General features: G+C 40.9%; 1 protein-coding gene across 1 annotated transcript in view; it reads left to right on the forward strand.

Annotated features, from left to right (window-relative positions):
• The window catches only part of PRDM10 (PR/SET domain 10), a 101,305-nt gene that overhangs the window by 42,110 nt on the left and 33,732 nt on the right, over positions 1 to 25,463 (forward strand). Inside the window, exons 2-7 of the mRNA XM_036276244.1 lie at positions 4,488 to 4,667; positions 7,280 to 7,444; positions 9,613 to 9,672; positions 18,455 to 18,680; positions 21,035 to 21,276; positions 22,603 to 22,806. Coding sequence (XP_036132137.1) covers positions 4,599 to 4,667; positions 7,280 to 7,444; positions 9,613 to 9,672; positions 18,455 to 18,680; positions 21,035 to 21,276; positions 22,603 to 22,806 — 966 coding nt within the window. The 5' untranslated portion in view covers positions 4,488 to 4,598. The remainder of the gene's footprint in view (positions 1 to 4,487; positions 4,668 to 7,279; positions 7,445 to 9,612; positions 9,673 to 18,454; positions 18,681 to 21,034; positions 21,277 to 22,602; positions 22,807 to 25,463) is intronic.

Raw genomic sequence — 25,463 nt, forward strand, 5'->3', positions numbered from 1 at the left:
GTGGTTGAGCATTGACCCATGCTCCAAGAGATTGCCGGTTCGATTCCTGGTCAGGGCACATGCCTAGGTTGTGGCCCTGATCCCCAGGGGGGGCAAGCAGGAGGTGGCCAGTCGATGTTTTCTCTCATCGATGTTTCTATCTCTCTACCCCTTTCTCTCTCTCTAAAAATCAATAAAGAAAAAAAAAAGATATAAATAAAATTAAAATGAAAGAAACAATAAACACCTTTCTAGACATTAAAACAAATGCAGAAAGACACTCTGGGCTGTGTATGTTTCATTAGTGAGTGGGATAAGCCTGCCCTGATCCCCATCACATCTCAGTGCCTACTGTAGTATGCACTTGAGTATTTGTGCAATCGATGAACCAAGTTGAAAAAACTCTCAAATTCCTGTATATGAAGGACACATCTCTTTTGTGGTGTTCCTGCTAAAAATACATCATCTGAATGTAACATGAAGAAACGGCAAACTAACTCAAATTGAGAGACATTCTGAAGAATAAATAGCTTGTGCATTTCAAAAATATCAAGGTCATGGAAAACTAAGAAAGACTGGGGACGGTTCCAGACCAGGGGGACTGAAGGGACATGACAACTCATTGCACTGTGTGTGACACCAGATTGGACTCCGGGCCCCCGGAAAACTTGTTTCTTTCTCTGCAAAGGACATTAATTAGATAATTGGCGACTTTTGAATAAAGTCTGTAAATTAGGGAGTGGTACTGTTTCACTGGTAACTTCCTGATTTTGATACTAGTACTGTGGTTATGTGGGAAAATGTCCCATTTTTAGGAACTAGGCACCAATGAATTTAGTAGTAAAAGAGCATTGTATCTACAACTTACTCTCAAATAGTTCAGGAAGAGAGAGAGAAAGGGAGAGAGAGAGGAGAGAAAATTCCCTTGCATATACATACCACATCTTCTTTATCTTATACTCTAGTTTTTCCCCTCCAATTTTTATTAATTTATTTTTGTTACACATATTTCTCTGTTTTCCCCCATAGACCTCCCCCCACCCCCTAGCATTGTTGTCTATGTCCATTGGTTATACATACATGCATATAAATTCTTTGCATGTATGTATAACCAATGGATGAGATGGTTCATCTCATCCATGGCCCCGCCCCCCTGTGCTGAGGTTTGTCAGTCTAAACCATACTCCTTTCTAAGTCTCTGGGTCCATTTCATGCATCAGCCCACCTTGTTCATTATATTCCACAAATAAGTGAGATCATGTGGTATTTGTCTTTCTCTGATTAGCTTATTTCGCTTAGCATAATACTCTCGAGGTCCCTGCATGTTGTCTATCTAATCCTCAATGAAGGACACTCAGTTGTCTCCATATCTTGGCCACCATGAATAGTGCTGCAATGAACAGGGGGGTGCATATCTTTTAGAAAATGTTTTCAAGGTTCCCAGAGGATGGGAACCTCCATATTGTTTTTCATAGTGGCTATACCAGTTTACATTCCCACATATATACAATGGAACACTACTCAGCCATAAGAAAAATGAAATACTGCCATTTGTGACGACATGGGTGGATCTTGAGAATATGCTAAGCCAGATAAGTCAGACAGAAAAAGTCAAGAACCATACGATTATACTCATATGTGGAATATAAAACTGAAAGTAACAAATGGACAAACAAGACTTATAAACAGAAACTTAAAAACACAAGACAACTGTATGGTGGTGACCAGAGGGAAGGGGGTAGGGGGTAGGGGGTAGTAAAGGGTAAAGGGGTCAAATATTTGGTAACAGAAGATGATTTGACTTTGGGCGATAAACACACGATGCAATATACAGATGATGTGTTACAGAACTGTACACTGGAAACCTATATAATTTTATTAACCAATGTTATCCCAATAAATTTATTTTAAAAAAGAAAGAAAATAAGAAAGTAAACATAAAAATAAAAATGTTAACATTTGGGCAAGCTGAGTGAGGAAATACAGGAATTCTTTGTACTTTTTTTTACAGCTTTTCTGTCTGAAATTATTTCAAAATAAAATTTAAAAACTGCTTTCATATGGAACAGTTTATGATTTTGTAATACTGAGCCTTTAATGTCTTTTTGAACAAAAGAAAAACATCTTTTTCTTCATATAGATCTTTTATGTTTAAATATGGTTTTATTGATTTTTTAGAGGGAGAGGCAGGGAGAGAGAAACATTGATCGGCTGCCTCCTGCATGCCTCCCACTGGGGATTGAGCTCCAAACCCGGGCATGTGCCCTGACCGGGAATCGAACCAGGACCTCTCAGTCCATGGGACGATGCTCAGTTCACCGAGCCGCACATAGGTATTTGTATTATTGTTGACATTTATTCTTAATATTTGTGTTCCTTTTAAAAATATACATTATAGCTTTATTGAGGTGTAATTAACATACTGTAGAACTCACCCCGAATATCTTTTAGTATCTGCTTAAATAGTGCTGTTTATAAGGACATTTTTTGTTGTTGTTAATCCTCACCCAAGGATACTTTTCCATTGACTTTTTAGACACAGTGGAAGGGAGGGAGGCAGAGAGAGAGAGAGAGAGAGAGAGAGAGAGAGAGAGAGAGAGAGAAACATCCATGTAAGAGACACATCAATTGATTGTCTCCCCCCACAACCCTGACTGGGGCTGGGAATTGAACCTGCAACCCTTAGGTGTGTGGGCCGATGCTCTAACCGCTGAACCAAACCGGCCAGGGCTATAAGGAATTTTTAAAAATTAACTATATTAGGCTAAATTTATACATGATAAAATTCACATATTTAATTGAATAGGTTTTTGACTTTTGACACATTATTCCCTATGTAACCACCACTCCAGTCTAGATACAGGATATAGAACATTTCCATTTCTCCAGAATGTTCCCTCTTGTTCCTTTGTTCAAGTTCGCCTATCGGTGGACTTGGTCGTCGTTTCCAGCATGCTCTGGTGGAGAGAAGGGGGATGTCGGCAGGATGAGTATGGTGCAGAGGGGGGGCCCGGGGTGGGTGAGGATGCTGGTGTTGAGGTGAAGCAGGAACAGGCCCCTCCACAGCTCCCGAGAGGCTTCCCATTTGGACGTGGCAGTTTCTGTTTCTGAGTGAGGCCCGTATGTTGGGTGTTCCAGCATCTTTTCTTTCTTTCTTTTTAGGGCCTTAATCTGGTTCAGGGTTTGGATCGTGTTTAGTCTTAGAATGTTCGTCTCGGCTTATTTCCATTGTGGGAGCTAAAAGAACCTTCTGAATTCTCCTAGCTGGGCTTATAAGTGAATTAAGAGAGACACATTAACAGAGGAAAATCAAAAATTTAATACCTGTGCGCAGGGAATTCACATAAGCATGAAAGTTTCAAAGACAGGGAGGCAATGGTGGGTATATGTGACATTTCGGACAAAGGAGAAAAAGGGGTTGTGGTGGGGTCTTAGATCTCAGAAGTGAGAAGGGGTGATTACATGTAGTTGAGGACGAGCTGGCTAAGCAAGGTGGCAGGCAAACTCTTGGTAGGCGATCGAAACCATGGGGGTATCTAGCTGAGAGGCCCAAGCCCTCCTATTACCATACTTAATTCAAAATAGGCTAAGGCGAGCGTCCTGACTCCCTTCCTGGAATAGGCCTTTCTATCACAAGCTCTTAGGCAGGAAGAGAGAGGGTCAAAGGTTCTTTCTGAGTCTTTTGTTTCCTAATAACCAGTTTAAAATCAATATCCCAAAAGGCAGAACTTTGGTCCCCTTCACCATTAGCAATGGAGAACATTCTGGCTGGATCTTGGCCAGTGGCCTTTCTTACCTTTAGTTTGATGGTGTTCTGGGCAGATTTACCTTTCCTGTCCACACATGCTACTTTAATGGGATGGCCTGAGGGGGTTTATCAGGCATGGCTGCCTTGCTGCCCTATCAAACAGCAGTCTCGTGGGACTTTTAAAATGTCAGCACTCTATCATCATCCAAAGGGACGATTGATTTCCTTAAAATGCCTGTTTTGGAAAAGAAGTTTTCAAGATGTAGACTTAGCTCCTGCTGATGTTTGAGAAGGCTTTTGATTTGTTCACTAATCACTCCAGTATACTGACCAAATGGGAAACAAAGTTTATATTTATCTTCACAAAATGGGGGACCAGAAAATTTAGTCCTCTCTGCTTGCTATTTTGTAACTTTTGTTATTCTGCTGTTCATTGCGAGTAGGGGTATAGGAACTCAGTGTAAGCAGGTGTGGAGGAGGGGACGGCTGGGACTGTGCAGCAGTCAGACTCGGTGTGAACCCATCACTTACCTGCACTTAGCCCGGGAGAACCTCATTCTCCTGATCAGGAGGATGAAGAGAACCACCTTGAGCATTTTTGTGAAGGTTGTAACAAATAATTTCTTTACTTTTACCTTTTTGCCCAGGTGTGTTCTCTTTTTACAAAGTTTTATTTTTCTCTCTTTGTGGTTTGAAATGATAATTGACTAAAATGTATTCATCTATTTCAAGTCTTGGTTCCTTTTCTCTCTTTTTTCAGGCACATTGCAGAGACGTCCTTTTGTCCTTCATGAACACTCCCGTGGTACACAGATGACTGTCTTCCCTCCGCGGCTGCTCTAGGTGCCCGGAGGAGCTGTTCAGGGAAGGGATGGACTCCAAAGATGAAAGCGCGCACGTGTGGCCCTCGGCTGCAGAGCACGAAGAGAACGCTGCGCAGGTGAAGAGCGGCCTTTCCAGCGAGGTGCTGGCAGCGGTGTTGGGTACAGTGTCCTGACAGCTAAATAGCAGCTTCTGCATAGCAGTGAGGGGGTGGGAGGGAGCTGACCTGCAGAACTGGCAGGGAAGGGGCAGGCAGGCTTCAGCACTTCATTCCCGTGTGATTGACAATTGCGAGCCACCCCCAGTGGCTTCTCTGCCTTTCCCCAGTCATTGTCACAATCTGTGGCACTCCTCCATTTTATTTTGTTACTGGTGCTGAAAGTGTGTTTCTTTGATGTGGTCTAGTTTACCGTCTTGATTCTTTATGAGCCACTCACTTTGCAGGGTGTGTCTATAAAGCCAGTGGCTTTTCATTCTTTCCAAATTAGGAGTGTAAACCTCTAATGGAAGGTTGTCCCATTGAGTCAGTGGCTCTGGAGGTTAGTCACTTACTCAGATGCTGCTGTGGTTGCACCCTCTGCCTTTCAAATTGCTGTCATAAGCAGACACTCGTTCTTTGGACTGTTCTAGCAAAGGCAAGCCTCTGCAAGTTTGGTATGTATTTGAGAAGAGTCAGAGGTCATACTGAGCCATGTTTTGTATGTGACCAAAGTATAAAACTTAGTTTTTAAGCATTATAATAAATATGTAATTTTTACTTAAATTTTTATTGAATCACATGCTCACAGTATATTTATCAAAATGAGAACGTTAACGGAAACATTTAGGTATACACATTTAATTTAAGCAATATAATAAATATTACACTACATGAAGTTGATCATCTAGTATGGTTTAAAAGTCTGAGTCTGAACACTTAAAAAAAAAAAAACCCCACAGATGATTCTAGCAGTCAATGAAAATGCTGCTTTGGCCCTGGCCGGTTTGGCTCAGCAGTTAGAGCGTCAGCCTGCGGTCCAGAGAGACCCGGGGTCGGTTCCCTCTGAGGGCACGTACCTCGGCTGCAGTTTGTCCCCGGACCTGGTTGGGTCGTGCGGGTGGCAGCCACTCGATGTGTCCCTTTCACATCGATGTTTCTCTCTCTCTCTCTGTTCCTCTCTCTCCCTCCCACTCTATCTGAACAAAAAATGGAAAAATGTCCTCCGGTGAGGATTAAAAAAAAAGAAAAGAAAATGCTGCTTTGTTCTCATGGAAACCATTCTGAAGGTACTTTCATGCTGCTTTGTATTTGATATATTTTGTTTATAGCAGAAATGTAGTTTATTGAAGAACAGAATGAAGAAGATATGGTTTTGGTGCTGGGTGACCAGGGTCCCCATACAGGGGCAAGCAGACAGTAATAGACAGTAGCGCTCACAATCCCTCATGGCGCCCGGTCTGCCTAACCATGCCTTCTCCCAGCTGGGCTTCTGAGTTAGCAGAGCAGCGCGTGGTGAAGACCGAGTTGAAGAGGGAATAGTTTTTTAAAGCACTGAAACCAGGGCAAGGTTTTGATGTTAATGTACAAATCTAAAGTCACAGAATGATCTTGCAGCAGGCACTTAAATATGCAGCACACATATGTTAAAAGCCTGATTCTTCCAATATATAAACTATATCTTCATGGACAAATTACATTTATGTAGAAGCTGGACTGGTCACTTAGCATAGAAGTGGAAGTTTGTTTTATTTCTGTGGTGCTTGATTGCATTTGCTCTCTAGGTTTCTTTCTGGGGATTAAATTAGCGTCTTTGGGTTCCAGTGTTCTCCATTGGAGAAAACTGAAAAAAGTTAGGTTCAAAGCCAAGACAATGTACGAGTAAGGATTCCAGCCTACAAGTGCTCAACTTCAGTATCAGCACATAAATTATTTCTCTCCGAAATGTGTACTTTGGCCATCTGCTTCTGTACCTTCAATATGAGGCTCAGGCTGTGCGCCAGACTCGAGCCTTCAAGAATTCAAACCTCCAAAGATGACTACTCAGAAAGCATTTTAGGAAATTCAATTTCTGCTTTAGTTCTTGGTAGAGAGAAAATTATTTACCTTGTTGACAACTGAAATAGTTGTCCAGAACCTCTTAAAAGTACTTCACTAAAATTTTCTGATTCTTGATCTAGCTGGCAAGGAATTCTGTTACAGTTGTTGGTTCAGCAAACATTTACTGACATACCTCCAGTACAGCCTTGGAGGAAGAAAGAACTTAGAGGAAAGCAAGTGACCTTATTTTAATGTGTCTGTTGAAAGGCACTATCTATTAATTACAAAGTAGAATTTTTATGATGCAATTGGCTTTTGAGTCTTGACATGTTTTTTTACATTACAGAATAATTTGTATTTTGGAAATGTTTTTAACCTGGAATCTTTAGTCATACTTCCAGGATTAGTTAAGCAACCTACCCCCCTCTCCCCCAATTACTTCCCCAAAGAGATATCTGCATGGGATATTTGAAAGGGGAATTTAAATCAGTTGCCTAATAGTAAGCAGTAAACAAGCGAGTGACAAGGTGCTTGGCTCTTGTCTCCCAGTCACTAACTCAACACAGATGAGGATGTATCAATCCCCATTCTTCTTTCATTGGGGGTGTTTTAGAAATGCAGGTGTGTACTCTGCTTGGTCTGCCATGTATCTTTGTGAGACTCCTTTTGTTCCTTAGGAGTAGTTGCTACATACTTGCTGCTTTTTGCCCCAGGTACATTTTGTTCCAGACGCGGGAACTGTGGCTCAGATTGTCTACACGGATGACCAGGTTCGACCACCCCAGCAGGTGGTGTATACGGCAGATGGTGCGTCCTACACCTCAGTGGATGGCCCGGAGCACACCCTGGTGTACATCCATCCTGTGGAAGCGGCTCAGGCATGTGAATGACTGTTGTGTATACTTTGTTTATTAATCATTACTTCACTAATTACTAATGTTTACTCTCTGCCAGTCACCATGGGGGCTGTTGATACAGGAAATGTTCAGATAAGATTTGTGCTTTCAAGGAGTTTATAACCAGCTTGGCAGAGGAAGATATGACTATTGATTTAAATTAAATGTAATGAGTTAGAGCAGTGATTTTCAACCTTTCTAGAATATCTTATGGCACACGTAAACTACTAAAATTCTCTGGGACACCAAAAATAATATTTTTTGCCAATCTGAAAAAATATAGGTATAATCTTGATTGATTTAAAAAAAATAAAACCACCAAAAACAAAAAATAACCACCCAACAATAATAGTAAATACCTACCCTTTTTGCTCCAAAGTGACTTTTAAAAAAATCAGGTGCCTATACTTATATATATGGATTTCTGGTACCAAGAATTAATCAATCAGACACAACCTTATTATGTGACATGACCAGTAAGTTGCAACTCATTATTACATGACCTATATATTTATGGTTCAAGACAGGGCATTCACACTAGATGACTATTGTTGTGTTTGCTGTTGTCATTTTTTTTTTAATTTGACAGTCTAAGGGAAAAGAGTCAGTGTCCCTGACTAAATATTCAGGTATTGCAAAATGTCTGTGGCATCACTGAGTTCGAACACTAGCCTTGTATCAGTTCTTCTCCCCAGTGATCATTGCCTAGATGATCAACTTGTTACTTTTCCTAAGTATCAAAAAGCAGACCAAAAATGGCATTTAGTTCTGTATAGCTTAATCAAAGATGGATCAGTGAAAACATACAGATTATTACAGTTAAATGTATAAGCCAGGGGCCCTACTAGCTTATTAACTGCTATTTATTATTACTACCTTACTGATTTGTAGGACTGTAATAGAGCAAAGGTAAAGCTATACAATTATAGCAACTTTTATTTATTTTTGCCAGTGACTTGGGGGTATTAGTTTTCAAATGCATGATACAAATATTCCCCAATATACAACTATTAGTTTCTCTTGTTAGCACTTTTTTATACCGTACAAAGCACTTTTAAACATATTTAAAAAGAATAAGTTCCTTACTTTTATAGTAGGATGCTGGTAATAAAAATTTGCCCTTATATGCCATATTTAAGCAAAAGGCTCTAATCATTTCCAAGAAGAAATGGGGCCTAATTGATACCTTTCAAATTGGTATAAACATGAAATCGCCAAATACTGAGATGATAGTTTGGAAATGCCTCTGCTTAGGCAGAGTCCCCTAAAATAAGATCACATCGTTTATGTAAAGAATGTCCTGTGCCCAGCTTTTAGTTTGTTACTATGTTACTAAATGTCTGAATTCTGATCATTTTTTTAATGTCAAATCTAAGAATCGGACACTGGCTGAAATTCTCTTGTACATTCCTCCTCAGTCAAAACTTAGCCACAGTTCTTATTCTCAGAGGTTTGCTAACGACTTGGACAAATTAAAGTCTTTTAAAAGTATTAGGGTAAAGAATATTTTCTGGATTGGAGGTTTTCTGTGGTGCCCTGGCTAAAATAATTTTGAAGCGTTTTCTTCTGTAGTGAGCTTTGCTGCATCATGACACAAATTATGTGTTTATGAGAACTTGCTTTTAAATTGTGATTTTACTGGCTTATTCTGAAAAAGAATCTATGGAACATAAATTCAGTTTATTTTTTTTCTACCTCTGTTCTGATAATGTGTATGTTTTATATTTGAAAGAGTTGTAATGCTTGCATATATAGTACTCTTCTGTTTTATTATATATCTTGCGAGTTCTGATCTTGCGATACACAGTGTTAAGTGGAGTGTATGCACCCTCATTCATGACATGCCTTTTCAATTAGCCGTGACATTCAACCTCGAGAGGCTTTGCCTAAGAGGAAAATCGTGAAGTATGTTAGCCAATGGAGATGGTTAGCTTATACAATCTTTTTGGTGCTATCTGAATGAAAAGCTTTAGCTAAATGTAAAATTACTCTCCTTATCTTCTTTATTAATGAAGGATTATTACTAGCTATATGGGAGTTAACTCTCCCACGAATTGGTGCTTAGCAGTAGGATAATTTTTCTTATGTATGCAAGCTGTCTAAAGATCTATTGATAAGTTTGTTGTATTTTTTTTTTTTTTTTTGTCTAGACTCTGTTTACAGACCCAGGCCAGGTAGCTTATGTCCAACAGGATGCAACAGCTCAGCAGGTAATAAGTGCTTTTTTGCCTTTTTATTGTTTGGGATAATACCATGAATTCCTTGGAATGTTCCCCAACCCTCTGCACTGTGTATTCTCTCCATGTATGTTTCTTATATAGTAAATTAAATCTAATGGCAACTTTCATCATTCTAGCTTCTGAAAAACTGAGATTCTTTTCAGTTATCCTTGAAAACATTTCTTTCCTTTTATCCATATGTCTAATATGTCCTTTTTGACTTTGAGGGACTTCTTCCTTATTTTCCTCCAGGTTATGAAAGTGATAAAGAAGGTGCAGAAGCCAGATACTGTCACTCTCACTCTAAAGGGAGTATGAATCCAAACAGCTTTATTTTCTTATTAACTAATGAGACTAATTTGTCTGTACCACTGAGTGGCATGAATGATTACTGAGTAAATTTCACGTGGTACGCGCTTTCTGCTTTTGAACTTCTTATGGGCGATTTGGATACTTCCATTTTAAAATTTGAAGAATGAATGGTAGTTGTATTACTGTTATTTATGAAATATAGAAATAATTCCTAGCAGTCTTCATCATATAAGTCATGGTTGAATTTATTCCTGATTGGTAGTAATGCACAATTTTCTTTCCCTTCTCAAAGTAAGTCCTCTCCTGCCTGCTAACACTATAGGTCGATTTTCCATGGTTTCAAACTTGATCTAAATGGAATTACTTAGTATGGTTTCTTTTTGTCTGGCTTTCAGTGTAATGCTAGGGAGATTAACTCATGTTGTTGGCGTGGCTGTGGTTTTTTCCCCTTCTGTGTTTATTGCTGTATAGTGTTCAGTTTTATGAATATACTACAGTATATCCAGGACTGTGATCCTTCCTCTCCTTTGTTCTTCAAGAGTATCTTGGCCCTTTGCTTTTCCATATACATTTCAGAGTGAACCTGGAAGTTTCCACAAAAGTCCTGATGGATTTTCATTGTAATTTCTTTGTGTCTATGCATCTGTGTGTGAAGAATTGACATCTTTATAAAATTGTTTCTTCCAGACTATGAACACAACATATCCCTGAGCTTAAAACAAAAGTTAAAAGATTGTCTTCCAGGTTCAGGTCTTACACATCTTTCAGTGGATATATTCCTAGATATTTGGTATATTTTAGTGGTATTATAATTACAATTTTTATTTTCCAACTTTCATTTTTTTATTTTCTTGATAGCTGTGTTGTCTGTGAATACTGACAGTATTATATCTTTCCAATTCTTAAGCCTTTTCTTTTTTCTGTTTGTTCCCTTTTTGTCTGGTGGCTAGGGTCCTAATACATTATTGAACAGCAGTGATGTAGTAGGATTCCTTTTTTCTTTCTGCTCTCAGATAAAAAACTGCACTATTAAGAATGATGTTTAGTGCAAGATTTTTATAAAAAGAACACCTTTTAGCCCTGGCCAGTTTGGCTCAGTGGTTAGAGTGTCGGCCTGTGGACCAGAGAGACTCGGGTTCAGTTCCCGCTAAGGGCGCATACTGCAGTTGCAGTTTGTCCCGGGCCCCGATTGGGGTTGTGTGGGTGGCAGCCTGTTGGTGTGTCTCTCACATTGATGTTTCTCTCTCTCTCTTCCTTCCTCTCTCCCTCCCACTCTATCAGAAGATAAATGCAAAAACTGTCCTTGGGTGAGGATAAAAAAAAAAGAATACCCTTTATCAGATTAAGACAGTTGTCTTTATTTTTAGTTTTTAATGTGTGTTTATTATTAATTGATGGATATTGATTTTTATCAAGTGCTTTTTCTGAATCTGTTGAGATTTTTCTCTTTTCTGTTAATGTCGTGAATTATATTAATCGATATTTAAAAATTAAGCTAACCTTGCATTCTGGAATAAACTCTACTTGACCCTTTTCTTATAGGGGTGGGCAAAAAGTAGGTTCACAGTTGTGAGCAGGCAAAACACATAGTTTGTTCTTATATTATTGTTTATTATTATTATTATTATTGTTAACCTGCGTTTGCCCACCCCTGTATATGTCTGGTTTTGGTTTGGTTTGCTAATATTTTGTTTGGGCTTTACATATTTATTCAGTAGTCCATTGTATTTTTCAGCCTGAGTATTTGATTTCTTTTCTTTTAAAGTAGCTTTCTACAAATATCAAATCATTATGTTGTGTACCTGAAACTAATATAATGTGACGTCAATTAAAAAAAAGAAAAGAAAAAAGCTGTCTCGATATATATATTTTTCTTTTAATAGCATCCTGAAATCTACATCATCATTTTTGTTAATTAATTGTATAGTATTATATTATAGGGATGTACTGTTATTTGTATTTTCTATCTATTGTTTTATATGTAGGTTATTTTCTTTCTTTCTTTTTTTGTTGCTACAATAGAGATCACTGTCATAGATATCACATCAGATTATTTTCTTAAAATAAATTCCCTAAAGAGAAATGATAGTGGCTAATGGTATTTATATTAACAATTATTTAAGAACCAAGATTTTCTTTTGAAAGTGAAAAAAGATACAAATATAAAAATCAAACAAGTTAAAGAAAAACCCAGAATTCTAAATTTGAATTAAAATATCAGTATGAACTCATGATGTGTTTTCTCTTAAAACAACATGTTTTCTAGTTCTGGCCACTGGAAAGTTTTAGATATATTTATCCATGTGGTAGCAATGAGCTGATGTGGTCTCTAAATACAATTATTTTAGTAAAAGGAATCAGGGCTACCTAGGGAAATAGCAGGTTCTGGCTCTGAGGCAGGATATGTCCAGGGTGTGCCTGAAACATCTTGTCTTATCACAGAGCAAGGGCGCTAGTAAAACTTCTGTTCTGGGGTCCTGTGGAAAGAACTCTTGATCTAACTTGAAGGGGCCAAAACGGGCCCTTTTATAAGCCAAATACTCCCGTTTTGGCTTATAAAAAAGGTAAACATCTACAGTAGATTGAAATACATTAAATATATTTAAAATTCATAAGCTCATACTGGTCACTTTTTGAAGATGCTAGGGGGCCACTAATTCATTATCCAGAAAACTGGTAAAAAAGGAAAGAATTCGGCCTTTCTCCCTGAATGTACTCAGGTAAACCATGACCTGATGAGGGAAATTTCTTTATAGAAGCATTCCAACTAATAAATAAAGAGGGGATGTGTGCCTTAGAATACCACCATTTTTCATCTCCAAATGAAATATGGATCTAGGCAGTGATCATTAACAATAGTCTGAGACCATCAGGAAAAAGCTGACGAGGCACTTAATTATGGATGGATCAACTTGACCCTCTGAACATTGTTAATACCGTGCAAAAGAGAACCATTCATTATAGGCCTCCTGCTGGTGCGTACCTTCTACTGCATTTCACCACGTGCGGAACCTGAAGTATTCCTGCTCCCCACTGAACCTGAATCTGATCGAGTCTCTGGACTCCACTGCCAGCTTATAGGAAGCATGGTAGACAAAGTGGAACAAGTTAGAGGACACGAGGGCATAGTCAGCAAAATCCAGACTGTGGGGAACTTTTGGACAAAAGGCCTAGTTTCCTCCACATATAAATTGCAAAGGAAAAGAAGAGGAATGGGAATTTACAGATTAAAGGAGACTTTGAGCAAACCAACTGTAGAAAAAGATTGAGACCATTGGGGAAATCCTAACACTAAGTGGATATTTGATGATATTAAGGAATTATTAATTTTTCAGGTATGATAATATATAAAGTTAAAAGTCACTTTCTTGTAGAGATATCTACAGAACTATTTACAGACGAAAATGTATAATGTCTGAGGTTTGCTTCAAAATAATCTAGTAAGGGGGAAAGTGTGTGGGAGAAATTGAAGTAAGGTTACCCATGAGTTGATGATTGTTGAAGCTGAGTGATGGGTGTGAGGTATCTTATACTATTTTCTCTATTTGATATATATTTGAAATTTGTCATTATAAATGGGAAAGTTATTTTGATAGGCCTCTCTAAATTGCTTTTCAGAGGCCGAAAAAAATTTACATTCCTACCAACAATATATGAGAAAGCCCATTTCCATACACCCTTGCCACATTGAGTATTTGCATTCTTTTAATATTTTGCCAATCTGATATGCAGAGTGGTATTCTGTTGTTTTAATATTAAGGCATAATTTTAATTAGAATTTTTTTTTTTTTTTGCCATTTGTTCCTCAAAGGGTCCTTTATCTTCTTCAGTCTCCAGATACAATCTGTTTCATGTTCTGTACAAAAGGAAAAGTTGTACTCACATAGCTCTATGAACATTGACATTACAAGGCGATATAACTATTGGCTTAGCATCTGTCTTTATTACAGTTTCCTTTCAACCATCACGGTTTTTATTTCTGGCTATAACACCTCATTGCTTGTCAGCTTATTCCGTGACCAGGATAAATTCTGGCTAGAAAGTCGGAGTGAGCATTTAACACAGATGATAAATGCCATTTTGTCCCTAGCAAAAAAGGTTCCTATCTTCAGGGGTGGCAAAATCCACTTGCAGCCTTTTTCATGTGCCTCCCCTCCGCCGTAAGCAAGGCAGCAGTAGTCTCCAGACCGAGAAGCAGTCTCTGCGCTTCGGAAAGCGGACATGTGCGCCTCCCCACACGCTGCGAAGCAAATCTGCTGCGCTGGTAATTGGTCTCAGTAGGGCTGCGGAAACATTCTGTTGGGTTTGCTGCTGTCCAGTGTAGCTCCTTACTTTACTTCTCAGATAAATTGTATCCTGAAGTGCAAATGCATTACATAGTTGCAGAAGTAATTACAGAGAGAGAGAGATTAAGTGGGAAGGAGAAAGTGTGTCATATGTTTAACAAATTCTCCTTCCTCCCACCGTGTTGCATTGTGCATGACAAAATGCACAGGATTAAAATGTCGTTGTTTCATATTCTTTTCCGGAAGTGCGATTGGCCCACGGCGCTCACCACCTTGCTGCCTGGCTGCAGTCTCCCGAGCAGGTGTGGGTGCCTGGTGCAGGGCGTTCAAGGTGTGTGTGCGCTTCCCTCCTCTCATCCTCCTCGAACAGACCTAACTCCGCGGGAGCCATGGCGATGGAGTGGAAAAAGGGGGGCAGAGTCGGAATTTGAATTTTGTCTCTGCCACTTAGAAACTGTGCAGTAATGTTATCTGGCCTCAGAGGAATTTCAAAATATGCCTAGCTCTCAGTAAGTGTCAGCTGAATTTGAATTATTAAATACACAAACTCACAACACATGCCTACTGTGTGTGAAGGTCTGTGCTTTCTGGAAATACACAATTTTTACCTAGAAATGATTGTCATGGACTCTTTTCATCCCTCTTCACCAGTAGGCTGCATGATTCTGGCACGTGTTCTACCTCTGCCTTACCAGCAGTCTTTCCTGGTAATGCTCAAGTCTTCGAGCCTTTTCTTTGCCGCCGTCTTTGAGGAGAGTCGCGCCCCGGGGAGGAGAAGGTTGTTGGCACCACTTTAATGCCAGCTGTCTCAGCAGTGGCGAGAAGCCAGCAGTAACCTTGCCTAACCACAGTCTTTCTAGCAGCATCTGTTGGGAAGAAATGCATCGCCGCTCACTGGAATAACGGAATTGCTGAGTTCATTCTTTGAGGTGGCTCTGCAAAGCGATGAAGAATTTGTGACGAGCAGAGGTGGATGTGTGCTTTGCTTTGTCAGTGTGTGATAACGTCCCCAGCACCGGTGTAAAACTCCAATGCTTAGAGTAAAGGGCGACACTGAAACTGTGCTTTGAGAGAACACATGGAACGAAGTAGCTTCTTGCAGGGTCAGGGGAGGCCACCGAGGGGAGGCCACCGAGGGGAGGTGGCAAATGCAGTTCTGTTGCCAGAAGTCCCCTGTTCTTTTCCTCGTGGAGTCCTCATCTTGCCGGGTATTTAATTCTGCTTTTATTGAAGCTGAAGCAGAAGCAGCTCCCAGAATTGTCTCCTCCCACATAAAGCTTCTAGAAGGCCCTGAGCTGCAGAGATGGAACGTCATGGAAAAGTCCAGGCTCCTGGATTAAATGAATGCAAGTTAAAACACGCATAAACTACTTGATGCAACTGATTTTATCTGCTTTCTGGAGCCTGAGTATTTCAAACATTGGGCAACGATCTTAAACTGCCCAAGCAGTTAGGCTTTGTAAACACACACAGTACTTCCTCCTGACAGTGTAGGACGCTCTCAGACTTCCATGCACGACTGAACCAAGGACGTTTCTGTGACCAGCAGCAGAGTTCCTTTAGGTGCCTACAGGGATTGGTGTCATTTCCCAAGGGGCCAAATATATTTTCCCAAAGTAATCTTCATTGAATACCTACTGTCCAGGAGTCTTCTAAGGTGTAGAGGAAGTATATGATGTTATCTCAGTCTTACAGAATTTATGATAGCCCGGCCGGTGTGGCTCAGTGGTTGGGCATCGACCATGCATCAAGAGGTCACCAGTTCAATTCCCGGTCAGGACACATGCCCAGGTTGTGGGCCAAATCCCTAGTGGGGGGCATGCAGGAGGCCAATTGATGTTTCTCTCTCATCGATGTTTCTAATCTCTCTCTAAAAAATCAATAAAGAAAAAAATAAAAAAAAAGAATTTATGATAATAATAATCCATTACTGTTAATATTCAGTACTTACTAAATGCCAGACACTTTACTATTAGCTTCATATTCATTATTATTTCATTCAGTCCTCACAACCTATTAGATATGGGTTTATTATTATGTCCATTTTACAGATAAGGAAGCTGAGGTTCAGAGTAGTTAATTACATTGCTAAGTAGTGGGGCCAGATTTAATCCAGATCTGTCTGACTCCAAAGCCCATGCTCTGCTCCCCCGAGGTGCAGTTGGAGAGGCAAGATGGACCACATGAAAAAGCACAGTATTGAAAAGTAGCTGGTGTCAGGCAATGGCTACAAAGCTATGAGGGATTGCTAATGTGTGCGATGTCAGAATCTAGATTCTGAAAGATCTTGGCAGGCTGGAAGAACAGAAAAAGTAATAAAATGAAATTTACTGGAGGTAAATGCAAAACCCTCCCATTTAAGTGGAAAGCAGCTATTTAAGTCCTGAGGGGAAATGGCGTAATGGCCCTCCGAGAGGGAGAAAGGACTCCAGGGCTTTAGTTATCCGCAGATGTGAAATGCGTCACCAGTAGAGCAGTGGCCACCACAAATGTCGGTGCTGTATTCATGAAGACATGGACCCACTGAGGAGGAAATGGAGACAACAGGACGATGACGGATTTGGAAGTGTGGCCATGTGAGCAATGACTGAATGTCTGAGAGGTTTTTGGTCTTGACATAGTTGAAGAACTGTCTTCATGTGGCAGGAGGGTTAGACTTACTCTGTCTAACTTGAGAGGGAAGTTGTAGGTCCCGACCAGTGCGTGGAAGATGCAGACAGGGACATGGCCACTCCACAGAAACCATCATTGAGCTCTTCCAACACGATCTGGCTACCTTGTGCAGTGATGCACGTGGAGGCAGAGGCTGGATGATGCAGAGTGGGATGCTGTGCCTCCAAGAGCCACAGGAGATCAGAGCAGAGAAGATTCAGGAGGGCTCGAGCATCCGATGGTTCATTGAGGAACTGGAACATGATACCTGGTTTAGAAGATTGGTCCGGGAAGAGCATTCTAGATGAGAAAACAGCATGTGGAAAGACAAAGAAAGAAGGAGTTGCCCTGGCTGGCTTGGCTCAGTGGTTAGAGCGTCGGCCTGCGGACCAATGAGTCTTGGGTTCGATTCCGGCCAAGGATACATATCTCAGTTACGATTTGTCCCCGGCCCTGGTTGGGGTCGTGTGGGAGGCAGCCACTTGATGTGTCCCTTTCACACCGATGTTTCTCTCTCTTTCTCTCTCTCTTCCTCTCTCTCCCTCCCACTCTATCTGAACAAAAATGGAAAAATGTCCTCGGGTAAGGATAAAAAAAAAAGAAAGAGGAAGTAGACATTTAAAAACAACTTGCTGTATTTATTAAATAGGAAGGGGACATGGCTGGAGTATGACTTAGGGTGCTAACTGGGCAGAAGAAATAAGACTGGATAAAAGGAATCCAATGGTCTATAATGCATGACACTTATTTAGGAGGTGAGAAAACTCTTTAAGGTACCATTTATTTCCTGCCAGCAGGTTTGGTAAGGTAGCAGTAACCCAATACATGACCCGATCTTCTCTTAGTTGCAAAAGACTGACTTCAGCATGATGAAACAAATAGACATCTCTTTCAGTCTTACTGAAAACCTCAGCCTCTCGGAGGTGTTGGAGGAGGGCTGTTATCCGGTGACTTTGACCAGCTGCACTTTGCACCACGTGTTTAGTTTGAAAAGTGAGTGGTTGAAGGTAGATCAGATCATTACCTGCTCTGCTGTGGCCGCCCTGGAAGGGCAGGCGGGACCCCACCCAAAATTGAGTTCAGATGTCCAGACTGATGATCCCACACAAACAGCAGGAGGGTACGAAAGGTTTGTCACTCACACATGTGAAGTCCCAGGGGAGACCGGGTAGGCCTCAAGCAGGTGTGAAATGGCTTGAGCGAGTAAGGGAAGGAGACTGGCTTGGGGGGAGGGGTCCGTGTGAGGGTTCGAGAGCACATGGTCAGGTGCTCTCGGGGTTGAAACTCCTGCCAGTGTCAAAGGAGGGAGCACCTGGGATTTCTCATCCACTTGCCCACGTGCGGGGCAGAAACAGCAAAAATGAAGGCAGACTCCTCTTTATAGCGATAGAAATTGTTTCTCCAGGGCCTTGGAGGGAGCTAGGGTGAAGAATACCTGCTCCCACAGCCTTGGATGCCCTGCGTGTCGGCGTGACCAGCTCACTAAAAGCAGATGTGCTAACTCTATGATGCACTTTGTCCAGGCCTCTTTGCCGGTGCATAACCAGGTGTTACCTTCAATCGAGAGTGTGGATGGCTCAGACCCTTTGGCTACTCTGCAGAACCCTATGAGTAGACTGGAGGCCAAGGAGGAAGAGGACGAGGATGAAGATGAGGACACTGAGGAAGATGAGGAAGAAGATGGTGAAGACACAGACCTGGATGACTGGGAACCGGATCCACCTCGGCCCTTCGACCCGCACGACTTATGTGAGTATCAGCCAGTTCTTGTCAGTGACGCTTCCTGTGTGCAGACCGAGCTCCCTGCTCCGTGGGCGTCACTCACATGTCCTCACAACAGCGTGAGGGGGCAGATGCTGTCGTGAGAGCTGCGATGTTACTGATGAATGGACTGAAGCTCGGGAGAAGCTAGGCACGCAGGGTCTCGCAGGGGTGAGTGGTGGATCAAGCCCCAGTCTCTCTGATACCAGAGCTTAGGCTACCAAAGCACTGTGGCAAATTTGCCCAGTTCTAGAATATTCAGCAATTTCAGCTTCAGTACGTTTCTTGGTCACTTTACCTCTCTTCATAATAACTCTTTAAAAAATATATTCTTACTGAGTTTAGAGAGAGCGGAAGGGAAAGAGGGAGAGAGAGAGAAACATTGATTGGTTGCCTCCTGCATACCCCCTACTGGGGATCGAGCCTGCCATCCCAGCACGTGCTCCGACTGGGAATCAAACTGGTGACCTCTCAGTGCATGGGACGACACTCAACCAACTGAGCCACATTGGCCAGGGCCATGATAACTTCAAAAATGCCTGTTGTAGTCCAGACACTAGCACTTTACATTTTCTGACTTGTTTCATGTTCTTCAGTCTTATGAGGTAGGTCGCTTTCCCGAGGTCCCGCTCAACCGTTGCAAGAGTCAGGACTCAAACCCAGGTGGTCTGGCTCCAGGGTGCCTACGGTTCAACACAGCAATGGCCTGCCTGCCGGGGGAGCAGGGTGTTCCTGCTTCCACCTACCAGACCCCGGCTTCTTTCTGTCCATTTTCATGCTTCTGCGGTAGGTTTGATCTCATTTGAGTAATCCAGGCTGTTCAGAGCTCTGTGGCCTCGCTGTGTTTCTCCTGGGACCTTCCATGTGATGGTGGTAGAGCCCATTTGCAGGGCGAGTGCTCACCTTCATGTCCAGCAGAGAACTGCCTCAAGGGTGTTCCCTTGAATTCATGTTTTCAAGGCCACTCCTTATCAAATATGCATAAAGCCCCTTTCTCTTATAGACATTGATGCAAAGTAGCTCTCCACTATTGGAGAGTTATTGAAATGGAAAATACCTGTTTCCCAAGCTAGACCATCACGCAGCCAGAGTTGGGGAAAATATGATCAGTTCATTCAGCCTGCTAAGGGTCATGAGTATGATCTCTATGTGGTCCAGTGACTTTTCTCTCTTTTCTGGCTCTGTACATCTAATTCTGACAGTTAGCTGACAGATGGGTGCTTGGGGGAAAGAGGGCGTGAGTGTGGACGCACAGTGCAAGGTGATCACTCGGAGAATGAGCTGAAAACAATGGTGTCATCCAAGTGAATGAAAGCTGGGCTGTTAAATTAATTAATTCTAGCATTTTCTTCACACAGTGTGCACTGAACTCTGAAACTGCAAAGCGTACTCTCTGTTTTTGCTAGACATGCCCAGACAATGAGGCTTCTATAATTTCTTTTGAAATAATTGATTAAACAGTATTATCAGGTTTTTTTTTTTAAAACAGTTTTACTGAGATATAATTTATATACTATAAAATTCACCTCTTTCATCTCATCAGAATTAGTAACGTTTAGCCTAATAAGTTCTTCTTTTTTTCTTTTGAGACATATTATAATTGATTTGTAAATTTAGTAGCCACTATTTGAATTAATATCCAGTAGAGAAATAAGTCAAAGCCACAGCCTGCATATTATTTTTTGGCAGGTATAGTTAATTCTGCCTGATTTTAGAGGAAAAGTACAGGATTTTATTGGTCTATGAAATCTAATTTATTACAATTGAATGGGTACTGTAATTGTAGAAATTAATTGAATTTTGGCCTGAAAACTTGGGGATTTTCAGCTTAGAACTTTTTTTAAATTGATTTTTTAGACAGAGAGGTGAAGAGAGAGAGAGAGAGAGAGAGAGCATCATCAATCTATTGTTTCATTTATTTATGCATTTATTGGTTAATTGGTTAATTCTTTTTTATTTATCCTCACCGAGGACATTTTTTCCATATATTTTGTTTAGATACAGTGGGAGAGAGAGAGGGAGAAATATCGACGTGAAAGGGACACATTGAGTGGTGTCACCCGCACAACCCAACCGGTGACCGAGGTACATGCCCTTAGCGGGAACCGAACCCGGGACTCTCTGGACCGCAGGCCGATGCTCTAACCTCTGAGCCAAACCGGCCAGGACCTTATCGGTTAATTCTTATATGTGCCCTGACCAAGGATTGAACCTGCAACTTCGGCACATCAGGACGACGCTCTAATCAACTGTGCTTCTTGGCAAAGGCTCAACTTAGAACTTTTTACTTGAGATCAAGTCATGTTGAAAGATCTGACTTGCAGTTTTTCTTTCTGTTGCAGGGTGTGAGGAATGTAACAATGCACACTCTTCAGTGTGTCCAAAGCATGGCCCCTTGCACCCCATCCCCAACCGTCCCGTGCTCACCAGAGCCAGAGCCAGCCTCCCCCTGGTCCTCTACATTGATCGGTTCCTTGGAGGTGTATTCTCTAAAAGGCGCATCCCTAAGCGCACCCAGTTTGGCCCCGTGGAGGGACCCCTCGTCAGGGAGTCCGAGCTGAAAGACTGTTATATTCATCTAAAGGTAATTTCTGCTTTATTCGTAGTTCACTCTTGTTCTTATTATATTTAAAGGGACACACTTTTTCCTACTGAGTCTCCTAATCCAGTTTCGCAGCAGTTGCTTGCTAAGGCATTACATGAGTAACTCTGAAAGGTGTGGTTCTTAGGGGCTGTGTTAGCTAGGGCTGCCATAACAAAACACCAGACTGTGTGGATTAAATGACGGAACTTTATTTTCTCACAGTTCTGGAGGCTAGAAGGCGAAGATCAAGGTTTTGGCAGGGTTGGTTTCCTCCGAGGCCCCTGTCCTGGACTTGTAGATGGCCGTCCTCTAGCTGCCTGTGTTGTCCCTCCGTGCAAGGCTGCCCTGGTATCTCTCTGTGCGCCCCATTCTCTTCTTATAAGGACACCAGTCAGATTGGATTAGGGCTCCAATAACCTCATTTAAACTTAATCGCCGCTCTAAAAGCCCCATCTACATATACAGTTACATTCTGAGCTATTGGGGGTTAGGTATTCAACATATGAAGTTTGTGGGGTTTTTTGGTGTGTGTGTGGAGGGGACATAATTCAGCCCATAACAGAGGCTCTAACAGCTTCCCCCCAAGTGACTAGAACACAGAGGATTATGTAGGGTTATGTAACCTGCTAAATGCCAGTAATGTTTTCAAGAAAACCACTTTTCAGTTTTTGAAACCGATGTTGAATCTTTTACTGAAGAATAATTCACTGTGTGTTAAAGTATATTTATACTGATCCCTTTTTTTTACATTTGATGCTTTTGCTTCTGTGTAACCCTCGCTGTCTGCCTCTTCGAGAGCCAGTCTGGCGAACCAAGAAAGGGCGGTGGGGAGGGAAAACATTTCGGATGTGTTTGAGGAAATGGCTGCTGTCATGGGGAGATGTTCCTTGGTAAATGCTCAAGATTTCTAAGAAATAATATTACTTTATAAAGAGAAATGCAGGCTATACATTATAAATGAATGCTGTTGAACCCCAAATGAAAGCAAGTTGCAGTGAACTGGAGAGTATTTTGCTCGTATTTTCTGGCTTACTTGTAACACTTTTTGATGTGTTAGTTTAATGATGAAACCTCAACTGAAGCTGTACAATCCCCTTGTTAACTTAGAGGTTTTGCCGGGTAATTCTTCTGTAGGTGGTCTTTGGGAAGTATTCTTTCCCCTTTTACATTTGGCAAGACATAATTCCAGTATCCATACAAAGGGGAGAATCAGGACATATGGTTAATTTAAGGAGCAATGTTATATATAATGGCACTAATGCATATCATATTGAAGATTTTATTTTTATTGTTTGCTGTGACTTTTAACTTTCTCTTTGGTTGCAGGTTTCCCTTGATAAAGGGGACAGAAAAGACAGGGAATTGCATGAAGACCTATGGTTTGAGTTGTCTGATGAGACCCTTTGTAACTGGATGATGTTTGTACGTCCAGCCCAGAATCACCTGGAGCAGAACCTGGTGGCTTACCAGTATGGCCATCATGTGTATTACACAACAATAAAGAACGTAGAACCCAAGCAGGAACTGAAGGTACAGAGCTGCGTCAGTGGGGAATTGATTATTTAATGCTTTTCCTACCTTTTTTCCCCTGAAGTGGGATTCTTACAAAAATGGTTCTTTCCTTGTAATTCACTTACTTATTGAATATATGCTATGCACTGTAAACCTATAATAATCCCATAAGCAGAACAGAATGAAAAAAATGTATGGCCTTGGGCATATCAGAGGTCTACGTGAAGGCATTAGGCTGAGGGATAAGGAAGGAGCTGTTTTGGGGAGCAGACTTGTGACCCCAAAGATGGGGTCACTTAACATGATTTATAGACTCTAAAGAAGAATTAGTTGGGAAGCAGGAGATCTTATTAAATGGAATTTAGATGTATGGGCAAAAATTATTTTCTTTATCTGAATAATTCATTGTTCCCAAAGAATTCTGTGCATGGACTTCTGATTTGAGAAATATATTTTTTGGGAATAACTCTATTGGAATATATGTAAATATTAACTCTTGATGACATAATGAAAATTCTGCAGTGATTCCAAGTGAAAATACCTTAAAAAAAATCTATGTTAGAAACATGTCCAAAGAGGGGGTCAAAATACTCTATAGCTTCTTGATATAAGTGAAAAATAGGTGAGAAATGATTGTATCAGTCCAGAAATACTGAATTACACATTGTGAGCAAAGTGAGACTAGATGCCTCTCCAGGGAGAGAGCAAAGACCTAGACTTTGTTCAAAAGCTATACAAACCTGTGTCTTTGGAACCATCAACTAGATAACCCCCAAAGAACATATGTAAAAGGACATTTATGTCGCATATCATCTATCCCAATAAATTCTTGACGAGATAAAACTGAAGTGTGGTAGGGAGATTATTTTATTTTTTGAGGCAACTATAGAGTTAAAGACCAGTAGAAACAATTAAATAAGAATACCGTAGTTCAGCCCGGCCAGTGTGGCTCAGTGGTTGAGTGCTGACCCATGCACTAAGAGATCGCTGGTTCGATTCCTGGTCAGGGCACATGCCCAGGTTGTGGGCCAAATCCCCAGTGGGGGGTATGCAGGAGGCGGCCAATCGATGTTTTTATCTCTCTTTCCCTTCCTCTCTCTCTAAAATCAATAATGAAAAAAAAAAAAAAAAGAATATAGTAGTTCAGTATAATAACCAAAACAACAGATTAAAAAGGAAGCAACAGAATGGAGGGAATATCTGTAATACACATTAAAAGATCTAAGTGTAAAAACAGAGAGTGTTGTACACCTCTGATTTCACTACATCCAGATGGAGAAATTAACACATGCCAGGAAAAGACTTTATTTGGAGGAGGAATCAAATAGTTAAGAAATATTTTTAAAAAAATTTTTTTATTGATTTTAGAGAAGGAGGAAGGGAGAGGGAGGGAGAGAGAGGGAGAGAGAGAGAGAAACATCGATGAGCGAGAACATCGATTGGCTGCCTCCTGCATTCCCTCGACTGGGGATTGGGCCCACAACCTGGGCATGTGCCCTGAGTGGGAATCGAACTGGTGACCTCTTGGTGCATGGGTCAATACTCAATCATTGAGCCACACCGGCTGGGCAAATAAATATTTTTAAATGCTTTCAATGTTGATAATATAAAAACCCTAGCCCTGGCCGGTTTGGCTCAGCGGTTGGAGCGTCAGCCTGCGGACCAGAGAGTCCCGGGTTCGGTTCCCACTAGGGGCACGTACCAAAAAAACCCCCGAAAACCCTGAAAACAACTATGAGTTACTATTTTTCTTAATTTAAATTAGTGAAAATCAATGGTTACAGTACATTGAACTTGAGAGTTTTAAAACAGGAACATTCAACAGACTTGCAATATTTTGTAGAATATTTCTGGTAGTATATGGCAAAAATATTCTTTGCTAAGTAAACCTAATTCCTGAAAATTAGTCTGCGGAAATAATTATAAACACACACAGAGCTAGATACATTAGAATTTTGTAATGCCATATCTTACTGACTCCCAGATACTAATGGCTGTAACATACATCATTATTTTCTGCACCATTGAGGGGAAAAAATGCTGCCAGTTAAACTTTCATACAGTGCTATTATATCAATAAAAATAGTTATTTTATACAAATTGTAGGAGCTATTTCAGACTTATTCAAATATAATTTTAAAATCACATCACACACACACATAAAAAGGCACACGTAGGCGAAAGAATTTGGTTAAGGCATTAACTGCTTTGTGTGCAGGCTGACTTTTTTACTGAATCACCCTCTTACTTTGTCATGGGTGCTTGTGCCTGTCTCCCTCTGTCCTCTTCTGTGTCCTCAAGGTGTTGGTAACAGTGCAGCATTTATAATGTAAGTGCTCCACTATTGCCTCTGGCATATTTTCCCAGGTCATTACCCTTTCTGCAAGTTTTAATGTTGTGCTTTCCTACTGACTGAACCCATGTGTGTCATTTTCTTCAACTGAAACGTGTGTCCTTGGAGGTCAAGTGGTTTTTATCAAGTCAGTAGAAAGTTCCTGACAACTTGATGTTTCATACCTTAATGAGAGTTACTACAGGATGATCACACCAGCCTTTCATTGCTTTCATTTCTTCTGAGGGAGACAGCACGTCTTTTGTTGTTGTTGTTGTTGTTGTTGTTGTTGTTGTTGTTGTTGTTGTCAAGCCTCACCCGAGGATATTTTTCCATTGATTTT

Source organism: Molossus molossus, unplaced genomic scaffold (assembly GCF_014108415.1).
Source record: "Molossus molossus isolate mMolMol1 unplaced genomic scaffold, mMolMol1.p scaffold_m16_p_22, whole genome shotgun sequence".
In the NCBI taxonomy this organism is placed as follows: Eukaryota; Metazoa; Chordata; class Mammalia; order Chiroptera; family Molossidae; genus Molossus; species Molossus molossus.